Source organism: Aspergillus glaucus, assembly GCF_001890805.1.
Source record: "Aspergillus glaucus CBS 516.65 unplaced genomic scaffold ASPGLscaffold_29, whole genome shotgun sequence".
Lineage (NCBI taxonomy): Eukaryota > Fungi > Ascomycota > Eurotiomycetes > Eurotiales > Aspergillaceae > Aspergillus > Aspergillus glaucus.
The window spans coordinates 167,938-190,450 of record NW_019170481.1 but is presented as its reverse complement, the minus strand read 5'-3'; the positions used below and the strand labels follow the sequence as shown (position 1 = coordinate 190,450).

The 22,513-nt window shown below is 49.8% G+C and overlaps 9 protein-coding genes across 9 annotated transcripts; 3 read left to right on the top strand and 6 right to left on the bottom strand.

The window, feature by feature from the left end:
- Positions 1-871: 871 nt before the first annotated feature.
- On the top strand, positions 872-3,191 carry ASPGLDRAFT_29702 (uncharacterized protein; the record flags this gene model as incomplete). The annotated part of the gene is made up of 3 exons (XM_022543878.1): positions 872-1,595; positions 1,654-2,097; positions 2,152-3,191. 3 exons carry the CDS (start codon positions 872-874, stop codon positions 3,189-3,191), a joined length of 2,208 nt encoding a protein of 735 aa, XP_022396350.1.
- Positions 3,192-3,540: 349 nt separating this feature from the next.
- On the bottom strand, positions 3,541-6,392 carry hsp90 (chaperone Hsp90). The gene is made up of 3 exons (XM_022547759.1): positions 6,255-6,392; positions 5,733-6,020; positions 3,541-5,674 (listed from the first exon to the last, which is right to left on the bottom strand). Exons 2-3 carry the CDS (start codon positions 5,991-5,993, stop codon positions 3,824-3,826), a joined length of 2,112 nt encoding a protein of 703 aa, XP_022396349.1. The 5' UTR covers positions 5,994-6,020; positions 6,255-6,392; the 3' UTR covers positions 3,541-3,823.
- A 758-nt stretch (positions 6,393-7,150) lies between these two features.
- ASPGLDRAFT_952015 (NTF2 and RRM domain protein) lies at positions 7,151-9,352 on the bottom strand. Its single transcript, XM_022550570.1, has 3 exons — positions 8,962-9,352; positions 7,777-8,895; positions 7,151-7,710 (listed from the first exon to the last, which is right to left on the bottom strand). The coding sequence occupies exons 1-3, from the start codon at positions 9,265-9,267 to the stop codon at positions 7,417-7,419; spliced, it is 1,719 nt and encodes a 572-aa protein (XP_022396348.1). The 5' UTR covers positions 9,268-9,352; the 3' UTR covers positions 7,151-7,416.
- Positions 9,353-10,465: 1,113 nt separating this feature from the next.
- Positions 10,466-10,871, bottom strand: ASPGLDRAFT_136535 (uncharacterized protein; the record flags this gene model as incomplete). The annotated part of the gene is made up of 2 exons (XM_022541460.1): positions 10,466-10,771; positions 10,824-10,871. The coding sequence occupies 2 exons, from the start codon at positions 10,869-10,871 to the stop codon at positions 10,466-10,468; spliced, it is 354 nt and encodes a 117-aa protein (XP_022396347.1).
- Positions 10,872-12,753: 1,882 nt separating this feature from the next.
- Positions 12,754-14,426, top strand: ASPGLDRAFT_69990 (uncharacterized protein; the record flags this gene model as incomplete). Its single annotated transcript, XM_022549427.1, has 4 exons — positions 12,754-12,813; positions 12,871-12,901; positions 12,951-13,092; positions 13,154-14,426. The coding sequence occupies 4 exons, from the start codon at positions 12,754-12,756 to the stop codon at positions 14,424-14,426; spliced, it is 1,506 nt and encodes a 501-aa protein (XP_022396346.1).
- Positions 14,427-14,494: 68 nt separating this feature from the next.
- ASPGLDRAFT_180568 (uncharacterized protein) lies at positions 14,495-17,234 on the bottom strand (the record flags this gene model as incomplete). Its single annotated transcript, XM_022542969.1, has 6 exons — positions 16,725-17,234; positions 16,452-16,653; positions 15,856-16,377; positions 15,720-15,795; positions 14,847-15,255; positions 14,495-14,789 (listed from the first exon to the last, which is right to left on the bottom strand). The coding sequence occupies exons 1-6, from the start codon at positions 16,979-16,981 to the stop codon at positions 14,495-14,497; spliced, it is 1,761 nt and encodes a 586-aa protein (XP_022396345.1). The 5' UTR covers positions 16,982-17,234.
- Positions 17,235-17,481: 247 nt separating this feature from the next.
- ASPGLDRAFT_52452 (cyclin-dependent serine/threonine-protein kinase phoA) lies at positions 17,482-19,245 on the bottom strand. The gene is made up of 3 exons (XM_022547758.1): positions 19,034-19,245; positions 18,941-18,964; positions 17,482-18,834 (listed from the first exon to the last, which is right to left on the bottom strand). The coding sequence occupies exons 1-3, from the start codon at positions 19,073-19,075 to the stop codon at positions 17,929-17,931; spliced, it is 972 nt and encodes a 323-aa protein (XP_022396344.1). The 5' UTR covers positions 19,076-19,245; the 3' UTR covers positions 17,482-17,928.
- A 131-nt stretch (positions 19,246-19,376) lies between these two features.
- Positions 19,377-20,895, bottom strand: ASPGLDRAFT_52451 (putative SIR2 family histone deacetylase). The gene has a single exon (XM_022547757.1). It carries the CDS (start codon positions 20,737-20,739, stop codon positions 19,582-19,584), a length of 1,158 nt encoding a protein of 385 aa, XP_022396343.1. The 5' UTR covers positions 20,740-20,895; the 3' UTR covers positions 19,377-19,581.
- A 394-nt stretch (positions 20,896-21,289) lies between these two features.
- ASPGLDRAFT_136530 (PQ-loop repeat-containing protein) lies at positions 21,290-22,388 on the top strand (the record flags this gene model as incomplete). The annotated part of the gene is made up of 2 exons (XM_022541459.1): positions 21,290-21,345; positions 21,395-22,388. 2 exons carry the CDS (start codon positions 21,290-21,292, stop codon positions 22,386-22,388), a joined length of 1,050 nt encoding a protein of 349 aa, XP_022396342.1.
- Positions 22,389-22,513: the final 125 nt, after the last annotated feature.

Below are 22,513 nucleotides of genomic sequence, written 5' to 3'. Positions count from 1 at the left end.
TACCCCTCAAGTGAATCTCAGAGCGCGCCACGAGCAGACCGAGGCAGCAAATAGCTCCACATTGCCTCTCCTCAGTCGAATAGAGATCTCCATGATCGTCTAGGGTTTGCTTGGATGTGATCGGTATGCAATGCATGCAACTCAAGCCGGTGCAGACTTGGATGTCTGGGCTGTATCCAATAGCAGACAGTGATTCCTTGGGAGGTTGTCCTATCACTGTTTAGATCATTAGTAGGATTCATCACACGATTAGTCCATTTGACTGACACTTATAGTTTCTGCAATGCCTGCAGATGCAATGCTTCATGAGCATAGCCAAGCAATTCACAGTCAGATGCTGTTGTTGCATGTCAGATTTAACTGGACAAATGTGATAAATATCCTTGCATTAGTTACCGATCTTATGAATATCTGCTTCGGTTTTATCTTCGATTGACGGAATAACCCTCGCTGGCCTTCACTGACGCAGGAAGACTCGAAGGATGTGCTGAGTTGAGAATATAATGGATCAGATATATGTAGATATACCGAGTCATGTCAACTACATGTTCTTACCTGTAGACTACAGCTGTCAGGGGAAGACAGCTGCATCCCCAGTGTATGCCGTATGTACTCATATATATCATGTCAAGGGATGCATACCCCTGGGGTAACATGACATGGCATAACGTGACATTGCCTGATTAGGCAGGCAATCACTCTTATCACCGCTTCAGCCCATCATCATCACCGCATCCCCAGCACAAACATCCCCCATCCCCCATCCCCCATCCCCCATCCCCCATCCCCGACCGCTTTCTTTCCATATCCTTTTATGTTCTATCACTCCATGGCCTCATCCTGATTCTCCTTGCGACTACACGTTTTCGCGATGAGGCCTCCGGTCCCAGACGTCCCTCTGCCTCGTGCCCGCAAGGCCTCCTTCGAACAGCCGGGGTCTGATCCCCGCATTACTTCCCCCGCGACTTTCTTTCTTTCACGACGCCCCGATCACGACCCCTACCCCGATTCTGACTCCGACGACGGCGAACCCTCGCGAGATAGTATGTACGGCGTCCAGAGCCTCGATGAAGCCGTTCATCAGGCTACGTTGGCCGCATCCGAATGCGACGATATCCCCGCAGCGGACAGCGGTAAACTGTCCCCCAACCCGGCTTTTCATAACAATAACGAACACGATGCGACCGAGGCCGCTCAGCGGAGATCAGCCTTCAGGGCATTCGAGTTGCTTCACTTCAAATCCGATCCTTCTTCCTCCTTCTCCTCTCTCCAGCCTCCACCTTCCGACCCGGCTTCATCGCGTCCCTTGACACCGCTTAATCTCAGCAGTCCAGATGATCATCCCTCATCGCTACCCAGCAGTCCGAAATCACTGTCGGATCATTCCCTCAAACCGCTGGACGATGTTTCCATTACAGACGAGCAGGCTATCGTCTCCGGGGAAGAAGACAGTGACGGCCGCGAGGTGCCGGAAGCTGGTACTGACAGCATGCCTCAGTTAATCATGCCTAGTCTTAGGATGCCTAGTCGGAGACCTTTTACAGAGCGAGGGAAAGCAATGGGTCGGTTAAAGGTGCTCCTGGCTGGCGCTTCTGGTAGGTTCATACAACGGTGCTGGATTATAACGAGAAAGCAACTGACCGGTGGTGTTAGGTTCTGGGAAAACATCGTTGATCAAATCAATCGTGCAAGAATGCGAACACATTGTACATGTTGACCCCTTCCCTCCTTCCTCTTCTTCGACACGACGACGCCGGTCGTCTCGTGCACAGTCTCATGGCATGCGCTCAGCTATGTCAGAGATCCATGCGAGCACCAAGCCGTATCCCTCATGGTGGTCGGATTTGGAGGATTCACGGATTCTGCGAAGGAGGAAAAGCATGGGCGACATTGTGCTTGAGCGCAACCTCTGCTTTGTCGACACACCCGCGACTTCGTTAAGTCGTACTGAGCAGACTGAGGTCATCATTTACTACATGCGCCAGCAACTTGGCCGTGCTATTGGAGCTCTGGATTCCTCGAATGTTGACTTTCAAAACATGCTCGCTGGGAACGGCGGTTCCCAGGTTGATGCAATCATCTATCTCATCTCACAGAGTGAGTTGTCACAAATCATATTTATCCTTACGCTCTGGCTCACATACATCTTAGATACCCTTGAAGAAGACGTAGAATGTATCAGGAAGCTCTGTGATTTCACGAATGTCATTCCAGTCATAGCCAAATCAGATCTCATGTCGTCTGACCAGATCGCTGCCCTCAAATCCACCTTTCAAAAACAAACTCGAGCTGCTGATGCAAAACCTTTTCTTTTCGGAAATCAGTCTCCAGGTGAGACAGATACATCTGAATCCCAGATGCCTTTTGCGGTGTCGTCCGCAAAGTCCAATGACGAGGATACCATGGACGCCAGTACCTTGATGAGCCCGGACTACGTTCAACCCTTGGTATCATCTGAGTTAAACCTCCTGGTCCAAAACCTATTTGATCGAGACCACTTGGCCTGGATGCGACATTCTGCATCCAAGAAACTCGTTCAAAGACAATATGAGCAACAACGACCTATGCAATCACCCAGGACGCATCAATGTTCGCCTTCGTTGAGCTCCTCCGTGTCACTATTAACTTCTCCAAATCACTCTTTATCCTCCCCCAGTTTTGCCTCACCCGCCCTTAGCGGCTCATTGGATTACACACTAGCACGAATAACAGATCACACCCAGCGAGAAGAAGGACTAGCCCAAGTGCACTTAGTCAAATGGGCAGCAGACCTACAACGAAGCCTCCAAAACGAACGCGAAAGATACGCAGCAATGGCCCGGGGCGAACGCGCCGCCTGGCTAACAGAACGCCTCAGCGAATGCGTCGTAGACGGCTCCCTAGTCCCCATCACCACCAACCAAACACCCACCACCTTCGGCGGACCACTGCGCGTCTCCCCCGAAAATGCAAGAGGAAATCGCGTCCAACTCCAAACCAGACAAAACATCAAATACCACCACATCATGGGGTTAACGCCCCACGACCCGTTGGGTGTCGTGTGGTGGACGGACGATCTCAGACAGCGAGGGTGGAAGATGTTCCAGGTCATTGGGAGTTTCGGGGTGGTTGGAGGGCTGGCCCTCTGGCTTGCTAATTTCTGGGGCTTTCCGCCTCAGAGTCTGGCTGATGTGTCTGTGGACTGGTGGTGATTGATTGGTTGGTTGGTTGATTGAGACCTGGCAGAGACAGGAATTCTGCGGGTGAATGGTATATATGCATGCTCTTTAGGAGTATGAGGTATAGGATCTTACATTATTTATATTTATATCTACAATAATAATATTTCATTGCTGGGACTTTAATTGTTATGGAAGCGCTCTGATTTCTATTCAGGATATTAAATTTGATTTGCTTTCTCTTTTCAAGTCCCGTGAGTGATGTTCAAACGACAGGGGACACTCTAGAATAGTGCAACTTCATCGTATTTTTGAAGATGTTGTCTACAGGGACAAGCTTCTACGAGATTACTTGAGAGCCAAAGTTGAACAGTAAAAAGTAACATTCTTCGTAAAGAAACAAGTACATGAAGTACTGTGTATGGAATTATTCAAACGCTCAAAACGCCGGGTTGTAAATCGTAACACACATGTCTTTCCTGTCCCGTCCCAGGGAGTGCAGTACTCGCAGGATGCGGATACCACCGGAACAGTTGCTTAAAAGTCATTAAAAGAAAAAAAAAAAGCAAGCAATTAAAAAAAAAAAAGTTGAAAGAAGATACATTTCGTGTCCCCATTTCCAATTAAAGACTTTTTTTATTTTTTCTTTATTCTTGGCGATTCGTTTAGTCAACCTCCTCCATGGAGCTCTCGCCGGTGGCGGCGGCAGGAGCGGCCTCCTCAGCGGCCTTCTCCTCAGTGGTCTCGGTGTCCTCGTTGATGTTCAGACCGAGAGAGACGAGCTTGTGGATACGCTCAGCGAAGCTGGAGGGCTCCTCAATGGTGAAACCAGAGACCAGGAGAGAGGTCTCGAAGAGCAGCTGGGTGATGGACTTGACGGTGCGGTCGTTCTCACCATCAGCCTCGACCTTCTTGCGGAGCTCCTGGATGATGGAGGACTTGGGGGAGATTTCGAAGGTCTTCTTGGAAGACATGTAGGAGCTCATGGAGGTGTCACGGAGGGCCTGGGCCTTCATGATACGCTCCATGTTGGCGGACCAACCGAACTGGCCGGTACGGATGGCGCAAGGAGCGCCGATGAGCTTGTGGGAGACAACAACCTTCTCGACCTTGTCGCCAAGGATCTCCTTGAGGCTCTTGGCAAGACCCTCGTACTCCTTCTCCTCTTGCTCACGCTCAGCCTTCTCCTCGTCGGACTCCTCGAGCTCGAAGTCCTTGGTGATGTCGACGAGCTTCCTGCCGTCGAACTCCTTCAGCTGAGTGAAAGCGTACTCGTCAATGGGATCAACGAGGAACAGAACCTCGAAGTTCTTCTGCTTGAGGGAGTCAAGGAAGGGAGACTTGACAACGGCCTTGATGGACTCGCCAGTGATGTAGTAGATCTGTTTCTGGTGCTCAGGCATGCGGGTGACGTAGTCCTGGAGGGAGGTGATCTCGTCACCAGACTTGGTGGACTGGTAGCGGAGGAGCTTGGCGAGCGTGGGGCGGTTCTGGGCGTCCTCGTGAATACCGAGCTTGATGTTCTTGCTGAAAGCCGAGTAGAACTTGTCGAACTGCTCACGGTCCTCAGCGATCTCGGTGAAGAGCTCAAGAGTCTTCTTGACAATGTTCTTCTTGATGACCTTCATGATCTTGTTCTGCTGCAGGGTCTCACGAGACAAGTTGAGAGGAAGGTCCTCAGAGTCGACAACACCCTTGACGAAGCTGAGCCACTCGGGGATGAGGTCAGTGGCGTCATCAGTGATGAAGACACGGCGGACGTAGAGCTTGATGTTGTTCTTGGTCTTCTTGGTCTCGAAGAGGTCGAAGGGAGCGCGCTTGGGGATGTAGAGGATGGCGCGGAACTCAAGCTGACCCTCAACGGAGAAGTGCTTGACACCAAGGTGGTCCTCCCAGTCGTTGGAGAGCGACTTGTAGAAGGAAGCGTACTCCTCCTGGGTGATGTCGGCAGGGTTGCGGGTCCAGATGGGCTTAGTCTTGTTAAGCTCCTCCTCCTCGATCTTGCTCTCCTTGACGGTCTTGGTCTTCTTCTCTTCCTTCTTCTTCTCCTCCTCCTCGTCGACCTCCTCGACCTTGGGCTTGTTGTCATCCTCGCCCTCCTTCTTCTCCTCAGCCTCCTCATCGGGGACCTCCTTCTCGGTCTCCTTCAGGACGTGGAGGTAGATGGGGTACGAGATGAACTCGGAGTGCTTGCGGACAACCTCCTTGACGCGGCTCTCCTGGAGGTAATCGGCCTGCTCATCCTTGAGGTGGAGGACGATCTTGGTACCGCGGCCGATCTGCTCGCCCTCAGTGTCCTGGGTGAGAGTGAAAGTGCCACCGGCAGCAGACTCCCAGATGTACTGCTCGTCATCGTTGTTCTTGGAGACGACAGTGACGCGGTCGGCAACGAGGTAGGCAGAGTAGAAACCAACACCGAACTGACCGATCATGGAGATATCAGCACCAGCGGTGAGAGCCTCCATGAACTGCTTGGTGCCCGAGCGGGCAATAGTACCAAGGTTGTTGATCAAGTCCTGTGCCACGTTAGCCCTGATCCAATCACGCCATTCACAATCGATGGGAGCTACTTACAGCCTTGGTCATACCAATACCGGTATCCCGGATGGTCAAGGTCTTGGCCTCAGCGTCGGGGATGATGTCGATACGGAGGTCCTTGCCCGAGTCGAGCTTGGAAGAGTCGGAGAGAGACTCATAGCGGATCTTGTCAAGGGCATCGGAGGCGTTGGAGATAAGTTCACGCAGGAAAATCTCCTTGTTGGAGTAGACAGTGTTGATGATGAGGGAGAGGAGCTGAGAGATCTCAGCCTGGAACTCGAAGGTTTCGGCAGACATGATGAAGGAAGTCGTTAAGGCGTAATTCTGGATGGGAAAAATTCTGTTAGCCTCAAAAGGTCCCGTATCTGATTACCCCGCCACGTTGAGTCACCACCGCAGAATTCTCTTGTGTTCAATTTTTGAATAGGGAACAAAACAAAGAATTCTGCTTTTTCATCCAGTGTTCAACTGTTCTGTTCTTTTCCAGGAAACAGAGATTGTAGATGAAGCAAGTCGAGCTCAACTGGAGGAGGTGGGGTTATCACAGCAGATACTCACAAGTTAAAAACGAACAAAATGAAACCCGGAACGAAAAGGAAACAGGGACAGAGAAGATGAAGATAAGAAGATACCTTCAAGAGGAGGCAGGAGATGGTATCTTTAAGAAGGAGTGATGGAGAAGAGGAAGAGGAAGAAGTGAAGCGGGCACAGGAAAGAAATAAATTCTCTGGCAGAAAAAAAAAGAAAATCAGTTTCTACGGCAATCCAGCAACTTCCACACTCTCTCCGCTACCCACTAAACCCGATCCGGTAGTTTGCTATGTACATGGAGGATCTTCCAGCGTGTTCTGTGGTCAATTCCTTTATTTCCTTTGGCATAGGTCTCCAGATTTTTCTCCTGTTCCATTCACTGCCTTCTTTTGCCTCTTTTCTCTTGTTGTCTGGCCGCCACCTCTCCTGCCTAAGGCATGCATCTAGAACGTTCCGCTCTCCACCCATCCCCTGCGGAGCCAATCATATCCCTGTTTTTAACTCTACACCCATGGCAATACCGTATTGTACGCTTTCCGCCCTCTTCCCCCGCCCGGTTTCTCCGTACAGCTCGGTATCTCTGCAAACAACAGATCCGATCTACTATCAAGATCTCTGGCATATGGTAGCAATGTGTGCAACTCCCATTGTTATATAACAAAAAAAAAAAAAAAAAAAAACATATGAAGAAAAGGTATGAATACGAACATTCAAGCTCGCTATGCTAGAACCCGGTTGGAGAAAAAACAACAAGAGAGAAAAGAAGTGGTATGAAGAATCCCAAACAAATCACACATCAGTGCCCTGCTCTGCAAAATGGGCAAAACATCTGCAAACGAAACAAGAAACGAAAAGAAAAGAAAAGAAAAGAAAAGAAAAGAAAAAAACAAACAGACTTTTTCCAACCGCTAGTATGCACTGTAACGGAGAAAAAACCGAACCACATAGCATGTCATTATCAGTAAAAAAGCGCGAGTAATACATGTCCTAGATTTGCTCCGAAGCAGGTATCGAGAAATCAAGACGAGAAATAGGGGCTAACCGTCATTCAAATGGCGAAATAGCAGAGAATTCGAAGAAAGATAGGTAAAAGAAGAAGAATAAGGAAAAAGCTTCATAAGCTTCGTGAAATCAAATGCTTTTTCGTGTTTCATAGGCTCCGTCAACCCTTTAAAATCGATTAAGAGATTTAAGCAGCCTGGGGGGTCTGGCTGCGACCCTGACCCTTGGGGCCAAAGTTACCACGGCCACGAGGAGCGAAACCACCACGGCCATCACGCTGGAAGCCACCACGGCCCTGGCTACCTGCACGGTCTCCACGGCCACGGCCAGCGCCACCGCGAGGGCCGTAGTTGGCGTTACCGTAGTGGTTACGAGCGCGACGCTCTTCCACGTTGATTTGTTCGCTTCCGATTTGGTGGGGGTTGGCGGCAACAGCGGCGGCATAACCAGCAGGCTCCACGAAATCGACGAAGGCGCAGTTCTAAGTCAAACAATTAGTTTAACACATCCAGAATAAAAGAATATAAAAGTGGAGCTTTCAACATACCCTTGGACGGCTCACTTCGAGGGTCTTGATCTTTCCAAAGCGGGACAGAGTCTGCCTCAGCAAGCTTGCGTCAACCTTATCGGTGACGTTCTTGATGTAACCGGAGACTTGTTCGTCACCGCTACGAGACTGAGTCTTCTTGTGGTCGTGGCCAGCGGTTTGCCAGCCATTGTTGTCGCTGGCGGCAGGCTGGCTGGGGGTAGGCGCGGAAGCAGCGGCAGGCTGAAGAGCCGGGGCAGCAGGAGCAGCAGGAGCAGCAGGGGCAGCAGGAGCAGCAGGAGCAGTAGGAGCAGCAGGAGCAGCAGGAGCAGTAGGAGCAGCAGGAGCAGCAGGAGCAGCAGGGGCCGCAGCCTGGGGAGCAGAGCTGGGAGCCGGGGCCTTGGGAGCAGCAACAGGGATAGCAGGAACAACCGGAGCAGCACCCGGCTTGGATGCAATGTTGGCCCAGGTCTTCGGAGCGGCTGGGGCGGCCGGGGCGGGAGCAGGGGCCTCCTTTTCAGGTGCCGGAGCTTCCTTGTGGACAACCGCCTTGGGGGTGGGCTCCGGGCTTGGCGGGTATTCGGCCTGGGTCGACTCCGGCTCAGCGGCGGGAGCAGGAGCGCTAGGAGCAGCAGGAGCTTCTTGCGTTTCAGCAACACCGTTGATCTCAGGAGCAGCCTGGGCCTCCGCGGCCTCGCCGTTAGGCTTAGCCTCCTCAAGCTTCTCATCGACCTTGGCGACCGCCGGCTCGTTGTCCACCTGAGCCTCGGGAGCAGCAGGGACAGCCTCGGGAGCGGCTGGCTCCGCGGGGACCTCAGGAGCCTGCTCCGACTGCTCCTGTTGCTGCTCCTGCTCCTGCGGTTGCTGCTGCTGTGGTTCAGCAGCCGGGGCGGGCTCCTCGGCGGTGACATCCTCTTCCTCCTCGGTGAGGTAACGGAAGATATCGTTCAACACGTAGTAGCCATTGGGCTGCTCGGCAAGAACAAAAGTCTGCACGAACTTGCGGGATGGTTCAGACTTGTTGGAGATCTCACCAATGACGTGGACCAGGATGTTGTCGAACGAGGCCTGGGAATCAACGTTCAAAACGCGGACCTTGCATTCCTGGAAGTCCAGCTGCTTGATCTTCTCATTGATGGCCTAAAAGAGCGGTTAGAAACCAGGGCTTTGCTGGCAGCGGACAAGCGACATGAAGCATCAACTCACCTTCTGACCAACCGCGACGGGAACCGACTCGGCCTCAGTACCAAAGACAAGCTGCGACCGCCGGGAGTAGAAGAGGTGGAGTTTGTCTGGGCTGCGACTCATGTTGGTATAGTACTGCTCGACGAAATACCAACCGACTTCGTCTTTGGAGATTCCATTCTTCTGATCGGCGGGGGGCGCATTCGAGGGCGTGGACGACTGCGCGGGCTGGAAGTTGGCAGAGTTGTTCATGACGTGGTTGTAGGAGTCCCCGTACACCTGCGTGGGGTAGGTGCCGTTGACAGGAGCCTGAGTCGTGTCGACCATGGTTGAAGTAGCAAACTTTTGAGTTGTCGTGAGAAAAACAAAAGACAGTTCGAAAGGTTCTAAATAACCGAGGAAAAATAAGGTCGTGGACCAAGGGGTCTATGGACAGTCGAGCAGCCTCTATGGGGATATCGATAAAATCAAAAGATCTAATAAAAAGCTTTCACACGCTTAACTGTAATATATGAGAACCCGGTCAGTAAATTGGAATGAGAGCGAAGCGGAGTAGTGAGTGACACGAACGACCCACGATAAAACGGAAGCGGGCAAGACAAGAAAGGAGAAATTCACATACCAATGTGACAGCTCAAAGATAGGAAACGATAGAGAGAGAGAGGTATAACAAGGAAAAAGCGTTCGTGTCGTGTGGGAGAGAAGTTGGAGGAAGTTCAAAGAGATATTCTTATTGTGCGGATTTCCAACCTGAGCAAAGACCAGACGAGAAATGAAGACAATATGAGAGACGATTGCGAAATTCCGGAGCGGAGAGGACAATGGAAGATCGAGAGTGACAGGCAAATACAGGGAGTCTGATATGAGGGGGTGAGGATATGCGAAGACGAAGAGGAAGTGGAGGAAGAGGAAGAGAAGAGGGAAAAGAGAGCTTCTCTTGCTGTGGTGAACCAAATTCGCTGTTTCAGTGCGGCGGGTCTTGGCATGGATTCCACCGCTTGCTCTATTGGGACAGCGCCCTGGCCACAGCGGAGAAAGACTGATCATTCACTGCTATTGGACTGCGCTTACAAGTATGAGGACTGCAGTATCTATGGGGAGCAAATACACAGAAATCAATTTATGGACATGGAACAGTAAATACAGTCGTAGGGACAAGAACGTGACGAATTTTTCAAACCATTACTGAACAAGACAAATAACCAGACAACCAGAAAGACTCAAAACAAAACGGGATCTCGTAATCGATCAAAAAAAAAAAAAAAAAAAAAAAAGGGAACCAAAAAAAAAAAAAAAAAAAAAAAAAAAAAAAAAAAAAACGCCATCGACAGCTGTAAGGAAAAAATGAACAAGACACAAGAAAATTCGGGGGTATGATGGTCATGAGAGGGAGATCTCATATCAAACGATAGAAACCAGGTATCGAACGTCGTGTGCACCAGAACCACAAAAAGAGATGTAAAAAGAAAGAACCCAATGGAGCAAATCAAAAATCGAGACAAGACAAATATTCTTTCCCACGAACTCAAGTAGAAGCCTCAGCTGCGGCCTTCTCGCTCATAACAGGCTTGCGCATAACGGCATCCTGACCGGTCATTCTGCGGCCGAGCGCGCGTTCCATCTTGGCACCAATGGCCAGCTTGTCGAGGCTTTCGGTCTTCTCAGCGGTGGGGACGAAACGCTGCTTCTGGAGGGGCTTGTTCTCGAGGCGCTCGAGGCCGTCACGCACATGGTTGACCTCAGCCAGGCGGGGGTCACCGCTGGGCAAGCCGCCGTTGGAGGCAATGGAAGTGGCTCCACTGACGGTGGAGAATCGCTGGGAGGCACGGTTCTGATAGATGTTAGTTGAAGGGCTTCATCCAACATGACGCGATGAGACGTACGTTGGGCATGATGGGTCTCGAGGATTCCAAGGAGTTTTGACGGGCCATGTCGATGTGGATAGCGATATGCGATAAGATCAGTAGGCCACTAAATTTCTTATCAATCAGTTTTAATAGTTCGTGAACTGGATATCAATAAGAGAACAAAGATGGAAGATATGCCGATCCAAACATTGCATCACCGCTGAAGAAAAGCGATGGAGCAAATGGAGCGGATGGGAACGGATAGAACCGATGAGTCTGCGTACCTTGGATTTGATATCCACGTGGTTGAAGCAACAGTATTCTACTGTGGAAGTAGACAATAAGTAGATGAGGTGAAGTTGAGCGACAGAAGAAGAGAAAAAGAGAAGAGAAAGTGGGATAGCCGGATTGTTATGTATGGGTTATGCAAGTCGTCCCAGAAAAACTCAGGAGGCGCCGAAAGAGTGTGTGGGGCGGTTGGCAGACACTCTGACTCTCCGGTATCAGACAATCAAACAATGAATAATACGTAGTAGCAGTCTGAGATGTGTTGTATCAGTGAGGGACTAACAAGTGGAGGTGTTGATTATTACAATCCTTGACGAATTGATAGTCCAAAATCAATCAATAATCCTCTGTGGATGGACGGAGAAAGAAAGTGGCGGCGTGGAGAGAGACAAAAGGGGGAGATGGTTGAATGAGTTTGATTAAGCGCATATCACTGCGATCGGCTGAGTCTTCTACGGAGAATTTGTACGCGCTTGGGTACTCTTCAACCAGTGCATTTTAAGCAGTGATGTTCAACTAGCATCATGCTCGACTACTTTACGAATTCTTAACAAAGTTACATCGCCACGTGCTTTCCACGCGAGCTTGTCACGGGATTCCACGTGATATCGAAATTCTACAGCTGTATGTACTTGCACTCTGCATTCCAGTAACACTTGACGTGTCTTTGTAGAACCCTGAAAACACTCAGTCCCCTACTCCGTATCGATCACCCAATTCTGAGCACCCTGTGCCCTGAACTTGCACCTGCAGACCCCAACGCCCAGCTCCACCAACTAGTGACCACCTACCAAGCTCTGACCATGCCCCAACCGGGCCACCAAAAACGGTCTTTTTTCTCTATTCTGCTCGATAACCAAAAAAGGGCCCCGCATTTTTTCTAATCCAGTCCGCACTGATCTTCATGACATGTCTGCTGTCATCATCAGTTTCTTACGATAATCAATCCTTCCGGAGATGTTGCGTTACGCCTTGCCAATAATGGCAGCCTGAGGGTGATTAGACCCCTTGTACGCGAAAAGGGGATTGATCAGGCCACGGTGCTATTGATTGGCTGCTGTGCAAAGAAATAAGCCGAGGCTTACTCGCATTTCCAAGATTCTTTGCAGAATGCTTGTTCATCGTAGTCCGGAGGGAGTTTCCCTGCAAGTCAGGTACCATACTCGGTCTGATTCAGGTATGCGTCGCGTTCCTACTATTGAGCAGAATACACGTCTTTCTGATCAGTCCAATGTCCATTTATGGATTAACATAAGGACACTGTGGACGACGCGACGTTGGAAGAGCATGTGATTAGGACTGTGAAACTGGACCATAGCCTCTCCCATGGTTACAGATCACTCGCCTTTCTTAATTGGCCAGTGATTACGGAGTACTATCATTTTGTTTCACGCGTTTCATCTGCCCAAGTCGAATTGAATGTTTGTCTATCATGTGATTAACCAGTCAGTTGTCAGAATAGTCTGTTATCCTAATTGAATCTGGATAATTTAGCAAATATTTGCCAGCGATGTTTAATTGCCCATTGCAAAACTGAGTGTGCAGTGTACATAGTAATTCCCACGCTTAGCGTCCATACAAAACCGTAGTCTTGGCACTATCGTCATTCCCCGCCGCAAAGATTTGCAGCTTAACTTTACATCTAAGAATCTGTTTACAAGCACAACAAAAAGGCAAAATGCCCAAACCAAAGTCTCTCCTTAAAGAACCCAAGTTAAAGAAAAAGGCGGCCCAGCAGGTGAACCAACCAATACCCTTCAGCAAAACAACGAATCGCAAATTCTAACCCTGACAGGTCCCAGTAACAGCAGATGAATTCCTAGCTGGTTAGTTCTATCTTATACATTGAGAAATATTAATTTGCTGACAGACCAGCCGGCGTCGAGCAAGAAGAAGCCGGCGAGAAATGGCGCGCCGGTGACGCCGCCAAATCCCTGCGTTTCTTCATGCGTGCTATTACAACCTATGACCAGGGTCTAGGCAAGCATCCTACGTCTTTTGATCTGGCATATAACAAGTACGTTCCCACGTTTCCATAACTAATCTGGGTAAATACATGAGGAACTAACGACTGGCAGAGCTCGCGTTCAATATGAAGTCACCCAACATCCCAAATTGGCCGCTCAATTGCAGGCTCCCCTACTCCAGGCGTTGCAGGCCGCATTGCAATCGCATAAAGATGCCTTGACCTTGGATCAAGAGAATGCAGACGTCTTGTTCAACACCGGCCAGGTGCTCACTAGTTTGGCCGAGATCGTCTCCGATATCAAACATCCCAGCGACCAGCAGCTCACGCAAGCTGTTCAATGTCTTCAGGAGGCTCTTGAGCTCTTCCAGCGTTGTTTCGCGGTGCAGGAACTTCGCTTTACCGAAATGCAGGAGGAGATCAAGCAGATGGAATTTGGTGGCATGCAGGCCCCAGATGTCCAGCAGCAGCAACCAGAACCGGAACCGCAGTCTGATGCTAATGACGACGCTGCTGAGGATACCCCAGAGCAATGGGCCGCCGTGGTTGAACCCGTGACCAAAGACACCCTAGTTGATACTGCAGTGGCACAACTCGAAGCCCTCACTACCCTCTGCAATTTGCTCACTTTCAACCCTGGAGACGGTCTTGCCTGGGTTGAAGAGTATTCCTCCGATCTCGTTCAGAACAGAATGCCGGCGTATGTGGAGGGATCTAGTAGAGAATATGAGGCGACCGTAGCCCGCGCCAAATTCATCTGCGCCTTGACAGAGGTCATTTACCGAAGTGGCCGGGTCGAGGTAGAGACATATCACCAGGAAATCACTCGTGCTTTTGGCCCTGAGCTAAATCTATCTGCTGATCCGGAAGGCCTCTGCAGCAAAGCGGATGCTCACATGTCGTTCAACACTGCACTTGCAGACCTCCCTCCCACGCATGATCCAGAAGCATTCAAGAAATCATTGGTCCTGCGATGGAAATCCCTATCCACTGCCTTGGACGCCCTGACAGCAGCCTCTAAGTTGCCAGATGCCGACAACCTCCCCAAAATCCACATTGCGAGAGGCGACGTGGAATTGAACCGATGGAGACTCGGATCGGCCCCGTGGGAATATGCCATGGCCCAGCAAAACGGATCCCTCCTTCTTCGAAACGCGCAGACATACTACCGCGGCGCAGCGGCTTTGGCCAGACGAGATGGAGCAGCAGAAGAAACGCGCGACGGAACGTGCAAAGAAGCCTTCGCGGCAGGATTGGAGGGTCAGAAGGACAAGCTTATGCAGCTCAGAAGGGCCGCACCAAAGGAGTTGTTGGCGGTGGCGGAGGACATGGTGGATGATGGCCTTGCAAGCCCCATAGAATTAGAAGCTTTGCTGTCGTCATAAAGCAAGAAAAGGCGAACGAAATAATGCAAAAAGGTTTTCCAATGCTTGTCCAGGTGTTCCGTAAACCCTTAGATCTCAGTTCTGCCCTTTATCTCCTCATCCATCTGTATTGTATCTTGCCGCAAATCATTCTCTTTGCTATATTGCGTCGCAGCAGCAGCAGCGCCATCGAGATCATCCACAACCGACTCGAGACTCAACATCAGATTCTCAATCTCCACCCTCTGACCCTGAATCTCCTGCGCCAGAGTAGCATTCTCCGCATTCGTAGTATCAATCTTCTCATTCAAATTCGACTGCGCCTCCTCCAAAAACGGAGTCAAATGCGCCTGATACAACTGTTCCGCGCCTAGAGTATGAGGTCTACCGCCGTCAGCAACCGCACACTTCATGAAAGCAGAAACAAAGCCAAAAACATACGCAACATTCTTCCCTCCTCCCTCCCCCTCCTGCATCTCATCATCCCCATTATCCCTCCTATACCTCGCCTCCCCCACCAACCGATCCAGCTCATTCAACTGTCTCACCGCCTCCCGCTCCAGCACGATATCCTCAAACTCCGCCTTCGCGCTCTCCTCCAGCTTCGCATTCAATTGTCTCCACACGCTTTCCAGACTAGCTGGGACATGTTTCGCGGGCGTCGGGAAGCAGCTGGAAAAATTTGAGTAGGAGTTTGCGCGGAGGGTGCGCGCGAGGGCTTGCTCGAAGACTTGTTGGAGACGCGACGCGCGGGGGCCCGGGGTGAGAGGGACGGGGGCTGGTGGGGGTGGGGATGGGGAGGCTGGTCTTTGGGGTTGGGTGTTGGCATTTTCGGTGCTGTTGTTGTTGTCTGCCATTATTTCTTTTTGGGAGCTTGGCAATGTGACTTGGTCGAGGAGTGGTGGGATTGATTGTTGATTGTTTCGGTGTTGATCTACGAACGGTATTGTTGATAAGAAGTATCATGTGATCTTATCTGATGGAGTGTAGAGAGACTTGACAAGTAAATTATGTCGCTATTCGAATAACACAGCAAAAATATTAAAACACTATCCGTAGCTCATAACATCCATCATGATCCGATCAGAGTGATTATCTAAACCGTCAATTCCTGCGTGCTATCGCTCCGAAATGCACCGCGAGATCCCCTCCCATTGCTTATCACACCGCTAGGAAACAGCCTGATCTTGATCCAATCCATCGATGGTACTGTGCAGTATGCTCGAAGATCGCATATTGCCGTCTTGAACACCGGCCACGAGATAGACACGTATATAAGGCTATTCCAGAATCCCTGCAGCGGAAGGACGAAACTGGAAACGTAGTTCAAGCCAAAATTAAAAGAGTCCGGATGAGCCCATGCATACACTCGGTTAGCAGTCAATGGCGCCTGTACAGTTCATTAGTATTTACCTCATGAATCAACATATAATCGGGGAGAGAAACTGACCCATGTAACCAACAAGGCAATGAAAAAGAGCAGCGCATATTTTGTATACGCCCAAGCAGCCGAGTTGGCTTCGGCCACCATCGCATGGCGCTGAGGTGCTGAGTCCAATAGTTCATTTTTGATTGACTTCAATGTAGTAGTGGGCCCACTCAGCTTCTCAAACGCTCCTCCGGCCTCGACGCTGACCGAATACGGACTGTACGGAACAGTTTTAAACGGTCTCTGCAGTCGGCTGCCAATACTGTCACGGGCAAGATTAGGGATTCGAGTCGCAGCGATTGCCGATTCAATCGTCACTTGGGTTTCTGCCACTTTGGTAAAAGAGGAGGGTTCGAATGGGTTTCCGATTTCAAAATTGGAGTCGACTGAGCCGTCAAAATCACGCAGTTGCCGTCGTTTCTGGTAAATGGCCTTTCCGGCGCGCACATAGATGACAAGGGTTATAATGATGATCAACCAGACAGGGCCGTAGAACATTGCGATGCGCAGGAAATCCCACTGTGGCGCAACCCAGCACCAGAGCTAAAGAATGTGTTAGGCAAAGCAAGAAAGGAATGTCGATTCCAACATGTTAGGAAATGTGCATCTCCACTTACGACAGCGGATCCATACACCTTGCCGCGGTCCTTGGTCTCTATAAAAAAGTAGGTAAATGCCGGAATGAACGGCAGGCCATAGCAGCACACCAGATATTTCCACTCGAGCCGTCGTAGTTGTTCCAAGTCGTATTTGCGAAAGAAGGTCAGGTAGACATTGCATGCCATGGCAATAGCCCACAGAGCATCGGCGGGCATGAACCTATACAACAGATTACGGTTAGACAAGAAACCGGAAGCTTGCAACAAAGCAACAAGGACACCTCAACTCACCACTGGATCATAAACGCCTGGAATCGACACAAACAACTATTAGCCCCCGCTTGGATGCCCGACTGAGAGACCATGGTCGCAACGTTGGTCATGAGATTGCCCCATGAAGCATAGAAAACCAACCGATTGATCGGTTTACGAAACGAACTCGACGCAAGAAAGGTCGTGACGATTATGCATGTTCCCAGGAGAGAAATGGCAGAGCAGATACGCTCTGTGACCGAGATGGCAAACAGCTCCTGCGTTGCGAGTGGCATGGCGTCATGATTGATCAGAACGAGGAGAAAGGAGACATCCCAGGGAGATAAAACAAAAGAGAGAAATAGCAAGAGAGAAGATAGATGTACAAATAAGCAGCACGCCTCATTTTACCTCCCCTTGGCTGTCACCTGTCACCTCTAAAAGCGCGCGGCTGACTCTTTACCGGACTAGAAAAGGATGATATTCACGTTTCAGAGTCTAAAGTGGTTTCAGTGAGCCACCAGGGAAGTCTTTTTTTTTTTTTTTTTTGGGTCAGTCAACATGAGCATCAGCTTACATGCGGGAAAAACAACAAAAACGAAGATACGAGAGCCTGACTCGTGAGAAACAATGGTCAACCCTGCAGCACATGTTAATCTGAACCAGTAGGAGTCTCGCGAGGCCGAATCGCCGGAATGGATGGATCTCGCATGTATGGGCATCGTCGTGCTCCGTGCAGGGGCATACACATTGGCCATTGTGGTCGACCGTTTGAGGATACACGGGTGCTATACTAAACCATCCATAGTTGTACTCGGCTATCAGATAAGCCGAACATAGCGTCTTTCTAACAAAACAATAAGATCTAAAATAGAAAAAACTCCGAGGTGTGCCCAAAATCTCGATCCTATACCGACTGATACGTCGGAGGTTTTAGCTATGAAACAAGCCCAGTAGTTTCATATCCATGGCAATTCTTATTGATCTTCGTTGGACCCCGGGTAGAAAACCAAAAAAGGGAAATAAAGAAAAAAGAATCTCGTATAAGGCGGTAGTAGCATTATTCGAATCATATCGTTCTTTGGGGTATAACGCCATGCTTTCCCGGTTACTCTAAAAATATCAGACGTCATCATACTCATTATGCTATTCAAGGTCGAGATCATAAGTGGAACAAGAAAAGAAAGTAAAAACAGAACTAATCGAAAAAATAATGCGCTGCGAAAGACGAGGATTAAGGAAGTTAATATGGCTGCTGAGGTGGCATCATCCCATATGCACCCATCATTTGCTGTTGCTGTTGTGCTTGTTGCTGCTGGAACTGCAATTGAGCAAGATCGTGGAACCATGGATGTTGCAGGGCGTCGTTTGCGCTAATACGAAGCTCCGGTCGAAGTTGCAGCATCCGGTTTAGTATGTCCAAGCCAAGCGGGTCGATCTGCGGGATAATCAAGCCAAGGTCCTGAGTCGCATAAACCTGGTAATTAGGCTTATACTCCGGGAGCTGCGAAATGCCGGGCCAAGTGCGTTCCGAAGGGGTCCCCATTAGCCGAAAGATCTTTAGTAGCTGGTCTTCGTTGGTTGTTCCCGGAAACAGAGGGCGGCCGGTGTACATTTCCGCCATGATACAGCCAGCGGACCAGATATCGATGCTCGTGTTATACGTCCGGCTACCCAACAGAACATCCGGAGCTCGATACCACAGCGTGACGACTTCATTCGAAAATGTATTGACGGGAATGCCAAAGGCCCGGGCCAACCCGAAATCCCCCAGTTTTAACTGTCCCCGCTTGTTGATCAAAAGGTTTTGAGGCTTGAGGTCACGATGCAAAACGCGGTTATCGTGGCAGAATGCAATTCCCTTGAGCAGCTGGTACATGAACGACTTGATGGTAACGTGGTCCAACTGGCCGCGTTCGGTCCGCGTATCCATGTACTTCTTCAAATCCCGGTCCATGAACTCAAAAACGAGCATCAACTTATTTTCCGTGTGGATCACGTCGTAGAGTGAGACGATACTCTCGTGCTTGAGTTCCTTCATCAACGAGATCTCGCGAATGGCCGTCGACGGTGTCCCTTCCTCCGAGTCTAAATGAATTTCCTTCAACGCGACCAGTTCCCCAGTTTGACGATTCCGCCCTTTGAACACCTGTTCCCCATGTGCGTCAGCAGAGCGTCCAAATTCGGGATAGAGGGCGAGGGAGGGGAGCCGAAAGAGGGCGATCGCGAAGGACAAAAGAGTGGATTCAACGTACAGTAGCATAGGTACCTTCTCCCAGCTAGACCAAAACATCAGTTAGAATAAAAGATTCTAATGTAATCCAATAGCGATATATAGAAGTACACACCTTTTCCAGCTGCTGGAAGGAGCTGGGTTGTTGTCTGTCCATGGCTGGTGATGATGCTGGATGCGACGATAGCTGATTATGGGCCTCTTTCGTAGAGCTGAGTATGTCGTAAAAGAAAAAACGGGAGAGCAGCAAGAATAATTGAGGTTCTCTCTGATCCTTTGTTTCTTTTCTCTTCTTCTTGGAATTAAACAACGGGTTGCGATGGTTGGAAGGAGTCAGGTCTGGAGCCCCGCGGGACCGCAAAATGAGCGGCGGCAAAGGAAACACGCCCGTTAGATCCGCCGCGGCGCCTACTGTATTCTATTCAGCTTTTTATAGTAAAGGAGATGTATTTTACGTTGTTTATTTAATTTTTATCGCTGTGGATATTATTGCTATGACCAACCACGGACTATTTGACTACTGTTCTTAAACAAATTCGCATGATTGATGCAAGGATGCGCCTCATAGTGTAGCCCTCGTAACGCGGGATGAAGTATATTCACATGCCAAGGATTTCCTCTAGTAAGAAGATTGTCTGTATGGCTTTCATATATATTTCTGGCCTATATTTGACCGCTTAATGGAGGTAGCTGAGCCACAATTGACGGCAGGAGGTTTTCAGATAGAAGGCTGCACCGGACATGCTGCAATTCAACAAGACCCTCATGCTGAGGAGCCCCGAAGATCAGAGATTCATTCCGCACACCACCAACGTTTATGATACCGATAGGCATGCCTCTCTTATAGGCCCGTTCCACCAACCTCCACGCGGAAAAAGTAGCGAGGCTACTTCCAAGAACTAAGAGCCTACCAGCATCATCAATGGCTTCTTCAGCGACTGTTTTGACGGTAGGATCGATGTTTTCTCCAAACATGATGACGGCCGGCTTTAGAATTCCAGCATTCGAGGTCGGCAACCACGCGCCATCACTCTCAACCTCCACCCGGGTTTGTGTACTGTCCTTGGGTTGAGGTTGTTTCTCCAGACATGTCGGGCAAGATGGATACCGAAACGTGGAATAGGGCGCTTCAGCCAGGTCGACATCACCATCGGGGTTGAGTTTCAGACCCTTTTGCCGCTGCTCTTGTGGATTATCCGTATCCAGCGCACCAATATCCACCATCTTTGCCAAGAACTCGGCCCAAGCAGGATTGAGTCTTTCGAGAGACTTCTGGAACTCTTCTCGAGAGAACTGATTCTGACAAGTAGTGCAGACAACAGACCTCAGGTATCCATGGAGCTCGATTGTGGGGAGCTCCGGGTGGGCAAAAGAATGGAATGAATCGACATTCTGCGTCACCACAGAGCTGAGGTATCCCTTCGCCCCAAGATCTTTAATTGCCCAATGTGTCGTGTTCGGTTTCGCTTTCTGGAGTCCCGGCCACCCGACAAAGCTCCGGGCCCAATACCTCTTGCGTGATTCATGCCGTGTCACGAATTCGTGATAGTATATCGGTCGATAAGTCTTATTCGTTATATACGTGCCATTTTCGCCTCGATAATCCGACAGACCGGATGCTACCGATATACCGGCACCTGTTAACAAAACCGTTTGGGAGTTTCTTCCCACATCGATGCCGCGCAGATGTGGCGACGGCGCGGCGGTTAGAAAGGACGTGATGGCATCAATTGCTCCGGCAATGGTACGGGCAGAGGGAGGTGTGATAATCGCCGGAGGTAATGGGCCAGTAAAAGGAATTCTAATCGAGGGCGTCGTCATTAAGACCCATCGTTGGTTCCGACACGCTGGAAAGAGGAGCTATTGAGACAGAGCTATAAAGGGCTATTTTCGGAGAGACAGGAATAGTCTCATGCGATCGCAGAACCGAATCAACTCATCAAACAGACCGTCAAAACCTGAACAGAAAATGCGACACAGCCAGTTTCAATCTCCAGTCAAGAACGAGTCGAAGATAATCGTCAAATGACTAAGACGTGGTGACGTCACATGACCGAAGAGTAACCACGTGAATTTTATGCATGTCAATCCAAGCACATGCAGATCAACAGGAGCTCTCTTTCTCTTCATATTCGATGATTAACACAGCTTTATATAACTAATGAAAGCTTATTTGTGTGTTGGTTCCAAAATGTTAATTGCAAATATTAGGGCAATGGGTGCCAAGACAAAGGCAGAGATCCAGACGTCATTCTCCAATCGCTTCAGAGATTGACGGATGGGGCAATTAATTCCATCTCCAGATTTTCCGACATCACCTTCCAGACTTCAACATTAACTATACCATCACATACTCACATACTAAGCGGTCATGTTTCCCTTACAAGCTGCGAATCTAGATTTGGATGCGCTGAGTGGGATCTGCGGGTGAGTCGCTTCCTTCGAAACTATGAAGAAAGCTAACAGTCATATCTAGCTCAATCTCCATCGCCTGTTGGGTCGTTGTCTTCTCCCCTCAGATCGTCCAGAACTTCCGTCAAGGCTCAGCTGATGGCCTTTCGCTCCTGTTCCTTGCCATTTGGCTGGCCGGCGATGTATTCAACATCCTGGGTGCCGTCCTGCAGGGCGTCTTGCCGACTATGATCATGCTGGCGGTATACTACACTTTGGCAGATATTGTTCTCTTAGGGCAGTGCTTCTACTACCGAGGATTCACACTGCGCGATGACCCATCTGCGCGTATTACTCGGCCTGAACGTGACGACCCTGAAGAGAATGCGGCATCAGCGACGGAGCGGACGGCGTTACTTTCTCCTCATCACCACGCGCAAGACCAGTCGAGCAGAGCTCCAGGTGAAAGGGGACATTCGTTCCGCGACTCCATCCATCCTCCTTCCGTGGACGCGACGCACTTGTCGCCCGCAACACCTTTGGTCGAACCATCCCCCGATATAGTCCGGCCTACTCGAAACGTTTCCACCCTTCAGAACATCGCCTTCAACGTCACCGCCGTTGCACTCGTTTGCGCTGCTGGCGTATTGGGCTGGTACGTCAGCCCGAAGAACAAAGCGCCAAAGTCTCCCGACAGCGAAAACGCAGCCCTCAGTTTTGATACCTTGGGCCAGGTATTTGGATACCTGTGCGCAGTGCTCTACCTGGGCTCGCGTCTCCCCCAACTCCTTCTCAACTACAAGCGCAAGTCTACCGAAGGCGTTTCCTTGCTCTTCTTCCTATTCGCCTGTATCGGGAATCTGGCCTACGTTCTCTCGATTTTCGCATACTCACCTGTTTGTGAGGGTGATTCATATGAAAAGACTGGTCATTGTCAGCCTGGGGAAGCCGGGGCGCTGTATTGGCGGTATATACTTGTGAATCTGTCTTGGTTGATTGGGAGCTTTGGAACACTGTTGCAGGACATGGCCATTTTCACTCAGTTCTTTTTGTATAAGGACAACGAATACGCTTCATGATATCAATCTTTTTAGGGGATACGGATAACGAAAAGTTTATGATGTACAATATTCTTGCTTTTTATTCAATAAAACGTTCTTGGAGAGGTATTAAAATAGGAAATATGCCTTGGCTATTAGTACAT

Bases quoted from the DNA above. Each gene is read 5' to 3' on its own strand.
- hsp90 (XM_022547759.1), bottom strand. From the start codon at position 5,993: ATGTCTGCCGAAACCTTCGAGTTCCAGGCTGAGATCTCTCAGCTCCTC. The intron at 5,675-5,732 runs GTAAGTAGCTCC...AACGTGGCACAG, and splicing joins GTATTGGTATGACCAAGGCT to GACTTGATCAACAACCTTGG.
- ASPGLDRAFT_952015 (XM_022550570.1), bottom strand. From the start codon at position 9,267: ATGGTCGACACGACTCAGGCTCCTGTCAACGGCACCTACCCCACGCAG. The intron at 8,896-8,961 runs GTGAGTTGATGC...CCGCTCTTTTAG, and splicing joins CCGTCGCGGTTGGTCAGAAG to GCCATCAATGAGAAGATCAA. The intron at 7,711-7,776 runs GTATGTTGAAAG...TGTTTGACTTAG, and splicing joins TCGAAGTGAGCCGTCCAAGG to AACTGCGCCTTCGTCGATTT.
- ASPGLDRAFT_52452 (XM_022547758.1), bottom strand. From the start codon at position 19,075: ATGGACAGACAACAACCCAGCTCCTTCCAGCAGCTGGAAAAG. The intron at 18,965-19,033 runs GTGTGTACTTCT...GTTTTGGTCTAG, and splicing joins CCTTCCAGCAGCTGGAAAAG to CTGGGAGAAGGTACCTATGC. The intron at 18,835-18,940 runs GTACGTTGAATC...CATGGGGAACAG, and splicing joins GAGAAGGTACCTATGCTACT to GTGTTCAAAGGGCGGAATCG.
- ASPGLDRAFT_52451 (XM_022547757.1), bottom strand. From the start codon at position 20,739: ATGACGACGCCCTCGATTAGAATTCCTTTTACTGGCCCATTACCTCCG.